Raw genomic sequence first — 11085 nt, 5'->3', positions numbered from 1 at the left:
GGGTTTAATCCTAAGAATACCAAGGCACCGATGAGGGTGGCCATCCAATATTTCTCGGATATACCTAGCCAGTGGCGGAGCTAGACAACATCAGCTGGGGGGGGCGTAAAATGTAATTGTTTGGGGGGGGGGGCAAAAGCTAAAAAAGTTCTCATCTATCTCTCATAATATTATTTTTCTTCACAACTTGGTTCAATGTTGTGGGGGGGGGGGGGGGGCACAGCCCCCTAGGAGCCTACATAGCTCCGCCACTGTACCTAGCACCTGTAAGAATGGATGTGTTGTATGGAATCTTTTCTCTTCTAGAAGATATACATTAAATGTTGGAAAAACAAGAAACATCATGTCCTCCTCCAAATCAGTACGCGACTCATAGTCATCAACATGGTTACTTGTATCCATTATCTAGCGAGAAGAGAATACAAAATAAATAAGCAAAATTACTTTGTCTATCTACATAAAATATGCATCAAGGCATGGATTGTTAGCAAGCTGCTGCTGTTATTCCATGGATTAGTCATGTTATTTAAACGAAACAGGCCCTTAGTGTATGAACAACAGCAAACTAGCTTAACATGACCAAACATACTATCTATTGCAAGGTACTTTGGACACTATCTTCAACCTATCAAAAACAGAAATAAATAGAAAATCAAGGGGCTTTCCTTAAACTATGAAATACCAAAAGTAATTCATAGATATAGAGATTGTCCCTGATGTAAATTAGTTCCGAGATCAAGCAAATAAATTAAATGATCCGTGTGTATACAGAAAAGCTGCCGATACAATAATAAGAAAAGATAATGGCAGCACAAGTAGGAATTTGCACACGTCCATAAACAAACATGCGCCAGATACATTGGGACCTAGACGAAACAAGCAATGTACTCCCTCCTTTCCTAAATATGTCTTTTTAGAGATTTCAATATGGACTACATAAGAATAGACATAGTTTAGAGTGTAGATTCACTCATTATGCGCTATATGTAGTCCATGTTGAAATCTCTACAAAGATTTATATTTAGGAACGGAGGGAGTACAAAACAATACATGCTTTCAGAGTGGAAAAAATCAATTAGCATAAACATCTTGGTCGGACAATAAACAACTCATTGCACCACTTATATGTTCATCTGTTTGTTTATCAGTATTTCTAGATTTACATCAAACTGAACTTGGACATCAGCTAACTACCCGATCATTTGGCTTATTTCTCGCATCAAACTGAACTTTGACAGCAGCTAAATGAACTTTGACAGCAGCTTAAACTGCACTTTAACAGCTAAATGAAGCTTGGCTTTCCCCTGATCAAACTCAAGTTTAACTGACGAATTAGAGTCAGGTCACGACTACCGGTCAAAGTCGCCGTCGCAATCAGGAGCGAGTCACCGTCATCGTCATGCCTGACCCCGTCGTAGTAAATGCGGGCGTCTCCCAGCGGCCCAGCCGTCAATCTAGGTCTCAAGCGAGACAAGAGGTGGGCGAAAACGACGGGCCTAGGGTTGCATCCGATCGTGGGAGTCTGAGGGTTGCCGGATGGGGTCCATGTCTATAAGGAGGATTGCGAGCACCGGGACTTGAATCCTGGTGGGCTGGGGATACCAAAGTCTCTCTAACCATCCAACTCATTTTTTTCTTTTCTTTTAAGGGTAAGAGGATTACACGTATATCTCCTCACGCAACGTCCAATATATGTCCAATTGGAGTCCGTGTCCACCTCCACCTCCCGTCGGCCGGTTCGATCCTTTATAAGCCGAGGCAGCACCAAGCTCCAAGCAGCAGATACCGCTAAAAAAACCAAGCAGCAGATTTGATCGATTCAAGTTGATATATCCGTCATGGACCGACTGCTACCCGATGGCGTGCTCGCGGACATCCTCCGCCGTCTCCAGCCGCGCAGCCTCGCCCTTTCACGCTGCGTCTGCAAGTGTCTCCGCAACGTCGTCGACGACCACCGCCTGCTGCATGCGGACCTCCTCCCCCTGTCGCTGGGCAAGATCGTCGCCAACTTCAAGGGTGTGGAAATCTCAGAATTCTTCTATCCCGTCAAGGGTCCGGCGGCCATCTCACACGGGCACAGCACCCTCTCCGGCATAATTGTCGACCACTGCAATGGCCTGCTCTTGCTTAAATACGTTGGCTTCTATGTGGTTAATCCTGTCACGTTTCAAATGACACTTTTGCCCCCACCCCAGCCCCCGTCGACGGAGATGAAGGCCTTCTACCTAATGAATGGTGTCGAGTATCTTGTGTTTGATCCTACGGTCGCGCCGCACTATGAGGTCTTCTTGATTCCCCATGTTCCAAGGAGAGATGACCTGGGCCTTTTGTCACAGGAATTAGAATGGCCACCATCGCCATTTATCTTGTTGGTTTATTCTTCAAGAACAAAGCATTGGGAGGAGAGGCCCTTTGTTCGGAAAGGGGATGCAATGGGGTCTATTGCCGATGTGCTGCAAGCCGGAAAGAGAGAGAAGCACTATGGTGTCTACATGCACGGAGCACTTTATGTGCATTGCCAAAATCATCACTTTTACAAAATATCACTATCGGATGGTCAATACCAAGTAATTAAACCTCCGCCAGGTATCGGGACAAGCGATCGCTGTCAAGTTTATTTGGGGAAATCACGGGACGAGGTGCGTTGTGCAATTGTAGACTGTCCGTATCAACTTCGGATTTGGATGATGGATGAATCTTATGGACAATATGAGTGGGTGTTGAAGCATCATATTGACCTTATGCATGTGATGCAAAGACAAGACAATCAACAAGTCGACCGCCCATCTTCTTTACAAGAAGAGAGAGAATGTTATTATGATGATGATGTTGGCACTGACACCGTGAAAGGTCCAGAAGAGTCTGATTATGATTTCTTTATGAGAGCACACCTTAAGTTAGGACCTGCGGCGAAGAAAACTCGACGTGAATATTGTCACATTGCTTTTCTTGGATTCCATCCTTTCGACAAAGATGTCGTCTTCTTGACCGACGGATCACGACAAGGATTTGCCTATCATCTGGAGAGCTCTAGAGTTGAGCACCTAGAAAAGATAACACGATGGGCCGAACCTTTTTTTCACAACCCACAAGCATTTGTAAACAAGTCTTTTCCTTTCACGCCTTGTTTGACCGGCGAATTGTCTGGAGAGATATGTACTCCCTCCGTTTTTATTTACTCTGCATATTAGAGTTGACTGAAGTCAAACTTCATAAAGTTTGACCAAGTTTATAGAAAAAATTATAAACTTTTACCGTAACAAATCTATATGATATGAAAGTACATTTAATAATAAATCTAATAGTATTGATTTGTTATTGTATATGTTAATATTTTTGTTTATAAACTTGGTCAAAGTTTATAAAACTTGACTTTGACCAAAGCTAATATGCAAACTAAATAAAAACGGAGGGAGTAATTCGGTCTAATCTGCTCTGTCTCGTTCGGCAATGCATGTAACTAGTAGCAAGTATATATGTTATGGGACATGATATTTGGTTCACTGTAAGTTTCAAGATGTCAACTTTGCTATATTCATTTTCTTTTTCCGTGCGAATTAGCATTGCTATTCATGCATGCTCGTGTAAGAAGGAAAAGAAAAAGATGGAACATGCTGATCCGTCCGTCTAGTCTAGTTGCTAGTGGGGCCAATGTGTGTGTGGCAGCGGCATCTTCCCTTGGATGTTTGGGGTTACCGACTGCTGCTAGTTTCTGAATTTCAACACCAAATATAGACTTCTGTACCGCCAGAAGCCCCATATATATATAGACTTACCGTGTACTGGCTGCTTGAACTTGACCAACCATGTCAATTCGGCATCTTGAACTTACATTGATACAACAATAATTTGATGCTTTGCAATATCTATGGTTCCTATGCTTTATCTGTTTTTCCGTCCATATAGTTTGCGGCAACAGAAAGATGTTTCTAAATTCGAACTTATTGCTACATTGTGAAGAGCGTTATTTGTATCTAAAAATTGTCATCATGCTTCCTACATTTCTCATATATGTTGCTTAATGATGCATGTCCACACCTTTCAGATTTTTTTTGTTTCCAAATGGGTACAGTCTGGTTGCAAATTTAGTTGTTGACTTGTTCTGTCCTACATTTCTCATATATGTTGCAAAGGATGCATGTCATTCCCTTCCACATTTTCGAATGACATATTTAGGCTGCCGAATTAGCTAGCTTTAAAATTCTTCTGATATTGCATATGGATTAGCTGTTCTCTACTACTTTTCCACTCCTATTCTCACACTAACTACATCCCATGGTTATATTATAGCGTCATGGATTTAAAATTAATATGGTTTGGTTGTATTGAAATCTCACGTTTACACAAACTAGTTGGATGCCCGTGCGTTGCCACGGACCAAAACAATTTACAAAGACAACAATCTATCGACTTGTTATTCTACGACAAGTGAGAATGCTCATGCAATTTAAGATTGCATCCCAACCAATGTTGACATCTTCTTACTTCATTCTTGCAACACCACATATTCCTTTGGTTTTCTTCATCCATTCCAGGTGTTGCCTTCTTAAACTCCCAATCCTGGACAAGATAAGGCATTGGTTCCTCATACGTCTCAGATTGTCACGGGCTCCCTATCAATCTGCCTCTAGTTCCACACATTGTGTATCATCTCCTCGTAAGCCCCGCCACATCTCCACCATGGCTCTTTCTTTTTCATGTGCCATCATGCCTCTCGAAATCAAAAGGATACACATGACCGAGCATTAAGCCTGTCGTATACTCGTATTGATACGATTAGTGAAGTAGGAGTCTGAAGAATAGCAACATACAACATTGGTAACAAAAGGGTGACCAGGGTTGCAATCGTTTTATATGATGATCGCGCACTAAGCAGCTCGGGTTACAACATGGATAATGAAGGGTTGGACATCTGGCGACAACATCCGTCACTACTTTTTGGAAGCGGTGACCATGATGAATCAAAGATGGAAAGCATGTTGGGTTCTTGATATATGATCGTTAGGTTCTTCCCATAATTGTTACTCTTACTCATCTACCAGATGCTTACTTATTGTAATCATCTCAAGCGTAACAAAAATCGGTTATTGACTTCTAAATGGTTTCCGTTAGATTATAGGCAGTAGATTATGATTTGTAATCATTTCCTGCCTTATCTCTAGAAAGGTTTCTTGCCCACTAAGCCTTGTACTCTATATAAACCGTCCAAGAGACTCAATACAACATCCATCATATTCCGCTATTCTTCTCTCTATCCCTTCTAACATGGTATCAGCCACAAGTTCCTAGACCTAGCCGTTGTTCGCTTCTGCACTGCGCCGCCCCTGGGAAGGTCGATCATCATGATCTCTTCCGAGGGCCGCGCGATCCGTAGCAGGGTTCGTCCGTTGATCCGTGAATGGCTGCCCTGGTGAGCTTTCCCGATCTCTTGATCGGTTTTCTCTCCGCAAGTTGCTTGCCCAGTATTTTCTTTTTTGGGCCATAGCACCGTAGCACGCGGTCCCCGCCACTGCTCGAGGCCGTCCTCGCGGCTGCACTGACCAGCGCACCGCCGCTGCGCCGCCCCTTCGGGACGTAGTGCCGCAGCTCGCGGTCCATGCCGCCTCCCCGAGGTCTTCCCTCCGTCATCCCGACCCTCGAGTTGCTGCTGCATCACCCCTTCGGGTCGTAGCGCCGCGGCACACGGTCCCCGCATGTAGACTTTCATGAGGCTCATGAAGTAATTGATACTTCAATAAATTTATATGTAGGAAACCTACCCAAAACATGATATCCAGAAGGTAGCTGACTGGTTTGGCATTTTACCTGGCATAAATACAAAGAAATATGAGGCGATATATATGATTGAAGGAACTACACTGAGGCCAACAATTCACCGACAAACTCGGTGACTCGGTGTACTTCATCATGGTCAGCAAGTTATCAGGAGGAAACTGAAAAAAAACATGCACACATGGCTCCCATTGAGGATGCCAGCCATGTACTGCTCCTCCTTGGACAACCTAGGCAGAACCTACAACGGCAAGACCATGTTCCCTTTTACCTTCACGGAAGAGCATCGCCGGGCAAAGCCTAGCCCACCAGTCCCTGCAGCTGGGGTGGGCGCGGTTTTGGCAGTGACCAGCGGTCATCAAGGAGATGCTCCTCCTTGGACAACCTAGGCAGAACCTACAACGGCAAGACCATGTTCCCTTTTACCTTCACGGAAGAGCATCGCCGGGCAAAGCCTAGCCCACCAGTCCCTGCAGCTGGGGTGGGCGCGGTTTTGGCAGTGACCAGCGGTCATCAAGGAGCATCAGTGCGCACCTCGGGGACATGGCCATGGTAGGTTCGGCGTCTAGCGGATTCGGCATGGCTGGCTCATCTCCATGTTACATGTTGCCTGTCGGTCCCTCCCTCTTTGATCTTCCCACCTTCAGAAGCACATACCTCTGCACGTATATACAACAAAAATATTTAGAAACAACAGACAAAGGCAGCTGAACCTCTCCAGAACAGTGGTAAAATAAAAAAAATCGCTTGCATGAGGATAGAATTGACTGATCGAACAGTAATTATTACGATAGATGAAATATTTTTTCCTTCTTATGCTCCAAGGCAAAAGAGCAAGCATCTGGTGGGCAGAGAAACTGCTACATCCAGATCGATATTTTCCTACATATCATCACGAATCATAGAACTAATAGAATGACTTAATAGGAGAATTCGAGACAAGGGGTCAGCACGTACAAAGTGGGCGGTCTCCTAGATGAGGCACATGTTGGAGAAAGAGGCCCCCAGCCGAGCATGGACTGCACGACGTAGTCCTCTGTGATTGTCTTCTGACGTGTAGTCGACGCTATGCCAGTTCCCTTCCCTGCCGCCGGCTCCTCCTCCATACGGCTCACCACTGGAAGCCTCGGGAATTGCGGGGAGCCCCGGATTTGGGCGCCCAGAGAAGCGGTGGTGCGCAGGATGGCATCGCTGGGGCGCATGGATAGGAGGCTGGGGGGAGGGCACGGCTGGTGAGGTGCCGGTGCGCATCGTGGTGTGGCGTTGTCGATGAGGAGCAGCATCAGGAGGCAGGAGGGCGCGTCGGGCCATCGCGAGGAGCTTTGGGCTGTTTTTCTTTCGTGCTGTGTGAGGGACGTGGGATAGTCTTCCAGATCGGGGAGGGACGTGGGTGACGTGCGGTTTTTCTAATTCGCGAGTTGGGTGCGGGATCGATGTATGAGAGGAGGTTTACCTCTGGTTTTCGGGAGGACGTGGGTGGAAAAGCTAGCGAGGAGGGGGCATCGAAGGAGGTCGAACCATCACGATCGACGTTCGATTCTCCTTTAATAGTAGAGATTTTGATTGATGGAATTGGTTTAGAAACCATTAATCTGTTTACCATACTCTTGGCGACAAGCTAGTAATTTTGCATGTTCAATTTTCTGTATTAACATGTGTGGCATATGCATTGTGATAGCATTATGATTTTTTTCTAACTAGTTGTGCTTCCTTTGTTTATCATATATGCTTCTACTTTATATACGTTTTGTTTCACACAAATCATGCTTTGTTTGTCTGTTACTTATGCTTTTGCTGTACACAGTGACACGCGTGATTTCTTCGTTTATTTGGATTGCTTATGTACTTCCCACATATTACTTGCTCTAGGCCGTCGGCATACCTCCATATATGTCCATGAGGGCCGTCAGCATAAGATAGGCCATCAGGATTAGGGGTAATTCCGGTAGTGTGAAGCAGCCCCTATGACAGTGAACAAGGCAGCGGCCCCTAAGAAAGACGGTCTCTCCATCGATCCGCGTCTTCTACGGCCATCAAAATCTATGTGGGTCATCTGCCCTATGAAGCGGACGACTCTCGGCTAAAGCGGTTGTTCAGCAGGCACGGCGATGTGATGAATGCTGAAGTTATCTAACTGTGGAGGAGGGGGGTTGGCACTCGCGAGGGTTTGGTTTCGTCACAATGGCGAGACGGGATGACGCGGACGACGCGACTTGTACTTCGACAAACAGGTCAGTTTATGGCTAGACAGTGTAATGATGCTACACTTTTACCCTGGTCGAGCGTGTGATGAATTGATATAATTTTGTGTTTCCATTTTGAGTTGTGCAGGTGTGGAAGGAGCGTGAACTGCGTGTGGAAGTTGCCAGAGAGGAGAGGTGAGGAGTACTATGCCATTTGTTTTTTCCCATGAATCCATGATCCGGAAAAGGATGACCACCTAAAATAAAACCATTAAGTTTGTTATAGGAAAAACATTTCAGTCTTGTAGTAATTTCTATCGAATTGGGTATTTTGCTACCTATCCTTGTGTAACCAGAACCTGAACATATACATCTTACACTATATATATCAGTACCACACTAGGCGACAGGTTGCCCTGCCTGCGGCGGCGTGACAGCGGCGGTGATCACCAAATACAGATCACCATCGCGGTGCAGGAGAGCCCATATGTGCACCTCGTCCTTGAGTTTCAGGCCACTCATGCCCACGAACCTCTGGTAGTTCCTCCCGAATTTCAACACCGAGGTGTGGCTCGAGTCCCACGTGGTCAGCCCAGCGTCCATCTGATGACCGTCGCGGTTTACGACAACGTGCACGAGCAGCCCGCCGTGCTTCTTCCCCAGCACCCTCGGCTTCCTCCCGTCGCAACCGGACGGCTGCGGCGTCGGCTTCTTCTTCTTCCGCGCCGGCTCTTCTTCGACCATGTTGGCCTCAAGGCGCTGCTCGTCAGAGAAGAGCGGGCGGAGACGGCCGATGGCCCGCGGGATGAGGAAGCGGCTCTGCTGTGCGTTCATGTCCGAGTTTTCGACCGCCTTGGTGGCGACGAAGTAGAGTGGGTGGTTGACGGGGAGGCCCAGCGTCTCGCGTACCCAGGCCGGCTCGGGAGGCCCGACGAAGTAGGCCGCGCGCAGAGGGACGGCGTCGATGGGCTCCACGACCATTGCTGCCGTGGAACGCGTCTCCACGTCGCCGCCCCTGTGTGTGCTCGAAGTCGAAGGTCCCGATGCATCGTCGCCGCCGAGTGTGCTCGAAGTCGAAGGTCCCGATGCATCATCCGAGGGCGCGAGCGAGAGCTTTAGGTAGTCAAGCAGCGCGTTTATGTGCGCCAGCGTCACCTCCCCCGGTTGTTTCTGCCCCGGCAGCGGGATCCCGACGGGCGTGAGCGACAGCGTCAGGTACTCAGGCCGTCAGGCGGCGCCGGGTCAGGCCCCACCAGCAGATGGGCCAGGGACACCGCAGGCGGACGGGGCTCGTCATCGCCGGCTGCCGTGCCCGATGCCGAGCAAGATCGAGCCATCGAAGTCGCCGGCGCAATCTGCAATGTCGAAGTTGCCGTCCGTACTTGATTTCTCCTGGTCCTGGCGTACGTATACGTGTGAATATATAGTAGTGGGACTGGGAGGGTTCCGACTGTGGAATGGATTTGTTGGATTCGCGTTTGAAGCTAGACTCGTCTCCGGCCGTCTCGGTGTTCTCGCGGCGAGCGGGCTAGATGAAGCCCAGCCCACCATCCGTCTAGAACAACTGCCTGCTAAGCCTCTTTGTATCCCCTCTTTGTATTCCTCTAACACATACTCCAAAAAAGTGCATTCTCTCAAAAAAAGTACATACATTACATTATCTAAAAAAAGTACGAAAACGTTAAAAATCTGGCGTCAGATTTATAGGCATGGTAAATATGACATTTTTCGTGGTATTTGATATTGACGCGATGATAACAAATTTAGTTTCCAAGTACGGGACTTCCTGACCAAAAAATAAACTGGGACGGATTTGCCATGCTCTCCAACTAAACTTGTTATTCTCAAATAACATAATTTGTCATGAAAAATATTTGATTTGACATGGTCAAAATTCTAACATAAGATTTGCAATGGAGTCCAAAAAGTATAGTTTTAAAAAAGTACAACTTTGCAAAAAGACTGCGACACTCAAACATATATTTTTTTAGAAAGGGAGGACTACCCCTAACCTCTGCATAAACTCAAACATACTTGAGCAATTTGTTTTGCTGTGTATGCAATAAATCATCATTAGTTGCAACATAATGTCGAGATGATTGATCATAGAAAACTCCAAGTTGACCTGCACTACAACAACATGGCTACAAGGTCGGGTTGTGGACATGATGTTGTCGCACTGGCAAGGAGGGAGGGGGGGGGGGGGGGATGCACCACAAGGCGTCACGTATATAGGGATTAGGCATGAGAAGAATGTTGCTGGGGAAGCGAGAAGGATGAGTGGAGTCAGCATGGAAGGAGATGATGGTCAGGTCTATCAGTTTGAGGGAGAAGGTGACATAATGTTTTTTAACACTAAAATGACGTAATAATGTTAATTGTTAAAGGCATAGAAAGGTGCACGAGAGATATGTAAGAGGAGGAAGTGCGGGAAGGAGACGAGCCGCCACTTGCATGTATGAAGACATGACCAAGGAGACTAGTTGATGTGTGTCGTGTTAGATAAGCCCCCTTCAATGTTGGGTGAAAGGGGACATCAATGTTATTGTGTGCGAGATCAAAGTGTGAGGAGCAGCGAGAGCAGTGCGATGACACATGAACAACAAATTCTTGGGAGCACCAGTTCTTATCTCGGATGGGATCATAGACTCGATTGTACGATAGACGATGGCTTGCTAGGTGGGTTTTGGTCTATACCAACAATATGCCCAAGCATTTTATAACTACCTCGGAGTTGTTTGTGGCTTTTAGAGTGGGAGTGCAAGCATCTATAAATCTATTTTACGCGAGGTTGCTCGGTGTCATTAGTAAGAACAAATCGTTGCACGTGGAAGCTCATAATGTTGCTACCCACTGTACCATTCCCTTAGATCCCACTTAATGGATCTGGGTTTATAAGCCCGGCTCCTACTTTGGGTTGAATTTTCACAATATATTTAACTAGAAAAATATAGCTTACATACCACAGACTTTATATCATTGGATTCGTACTCAAAAGAAGTTTCAGATGATATTATTCTTAATACATATAACCCAAGATGGCCTCGCGGATGTGAGGGCATCATCTTAGTAGTCTGTTCAAAATGTATGAGTGATAAAATCACGACTCGTTAGTCGTTGCTAGATATTA

General features: G+C 46.3%; 1 protein-coding gene across 1 annotated transcript; it reads left to right on the top strand.

The window, feature by feature from the left end:
- Positions 1-1838: 1838 nt before the first annotated feature.
- On the top strand, positions 1839-7008 carry LOC147992833 (uncharacterized). The gene is made up of 3 exons (XM_087539152.1): positions 1839-2641; positions 2759-3156; positions 6833-7008. The coding sequence occupies exons 1-3, from the start codon at positions 1839-1841 to the stop codon at positions 7006-7008; spliced, it is 1377 nt and encodes a 458-aa protein (XP_087395278.1).
- Positions 7009-11085: the final 4077 nt, after the last annotated feature.

Source organism: Triticum urartu, chromosome 1A (assembly GCF_056163025.1).
Source record: "Triticum urartu cultivar PI428250 chromosome 1A, HENAU_Tu73, whole genome shotgun sequence".
In the NCBI taxonomy this organism is placed as follows: Eukaryota; Viridiplantae; Streptophyta; class Magnoliopsida; order Poales; family Poaceae; genus Triticum; species Triticum urartu.
Note: the sequence above shows the minus strand (reverse complement) of the source record. Positions and strands in the feature narration are given on the sequence as shown.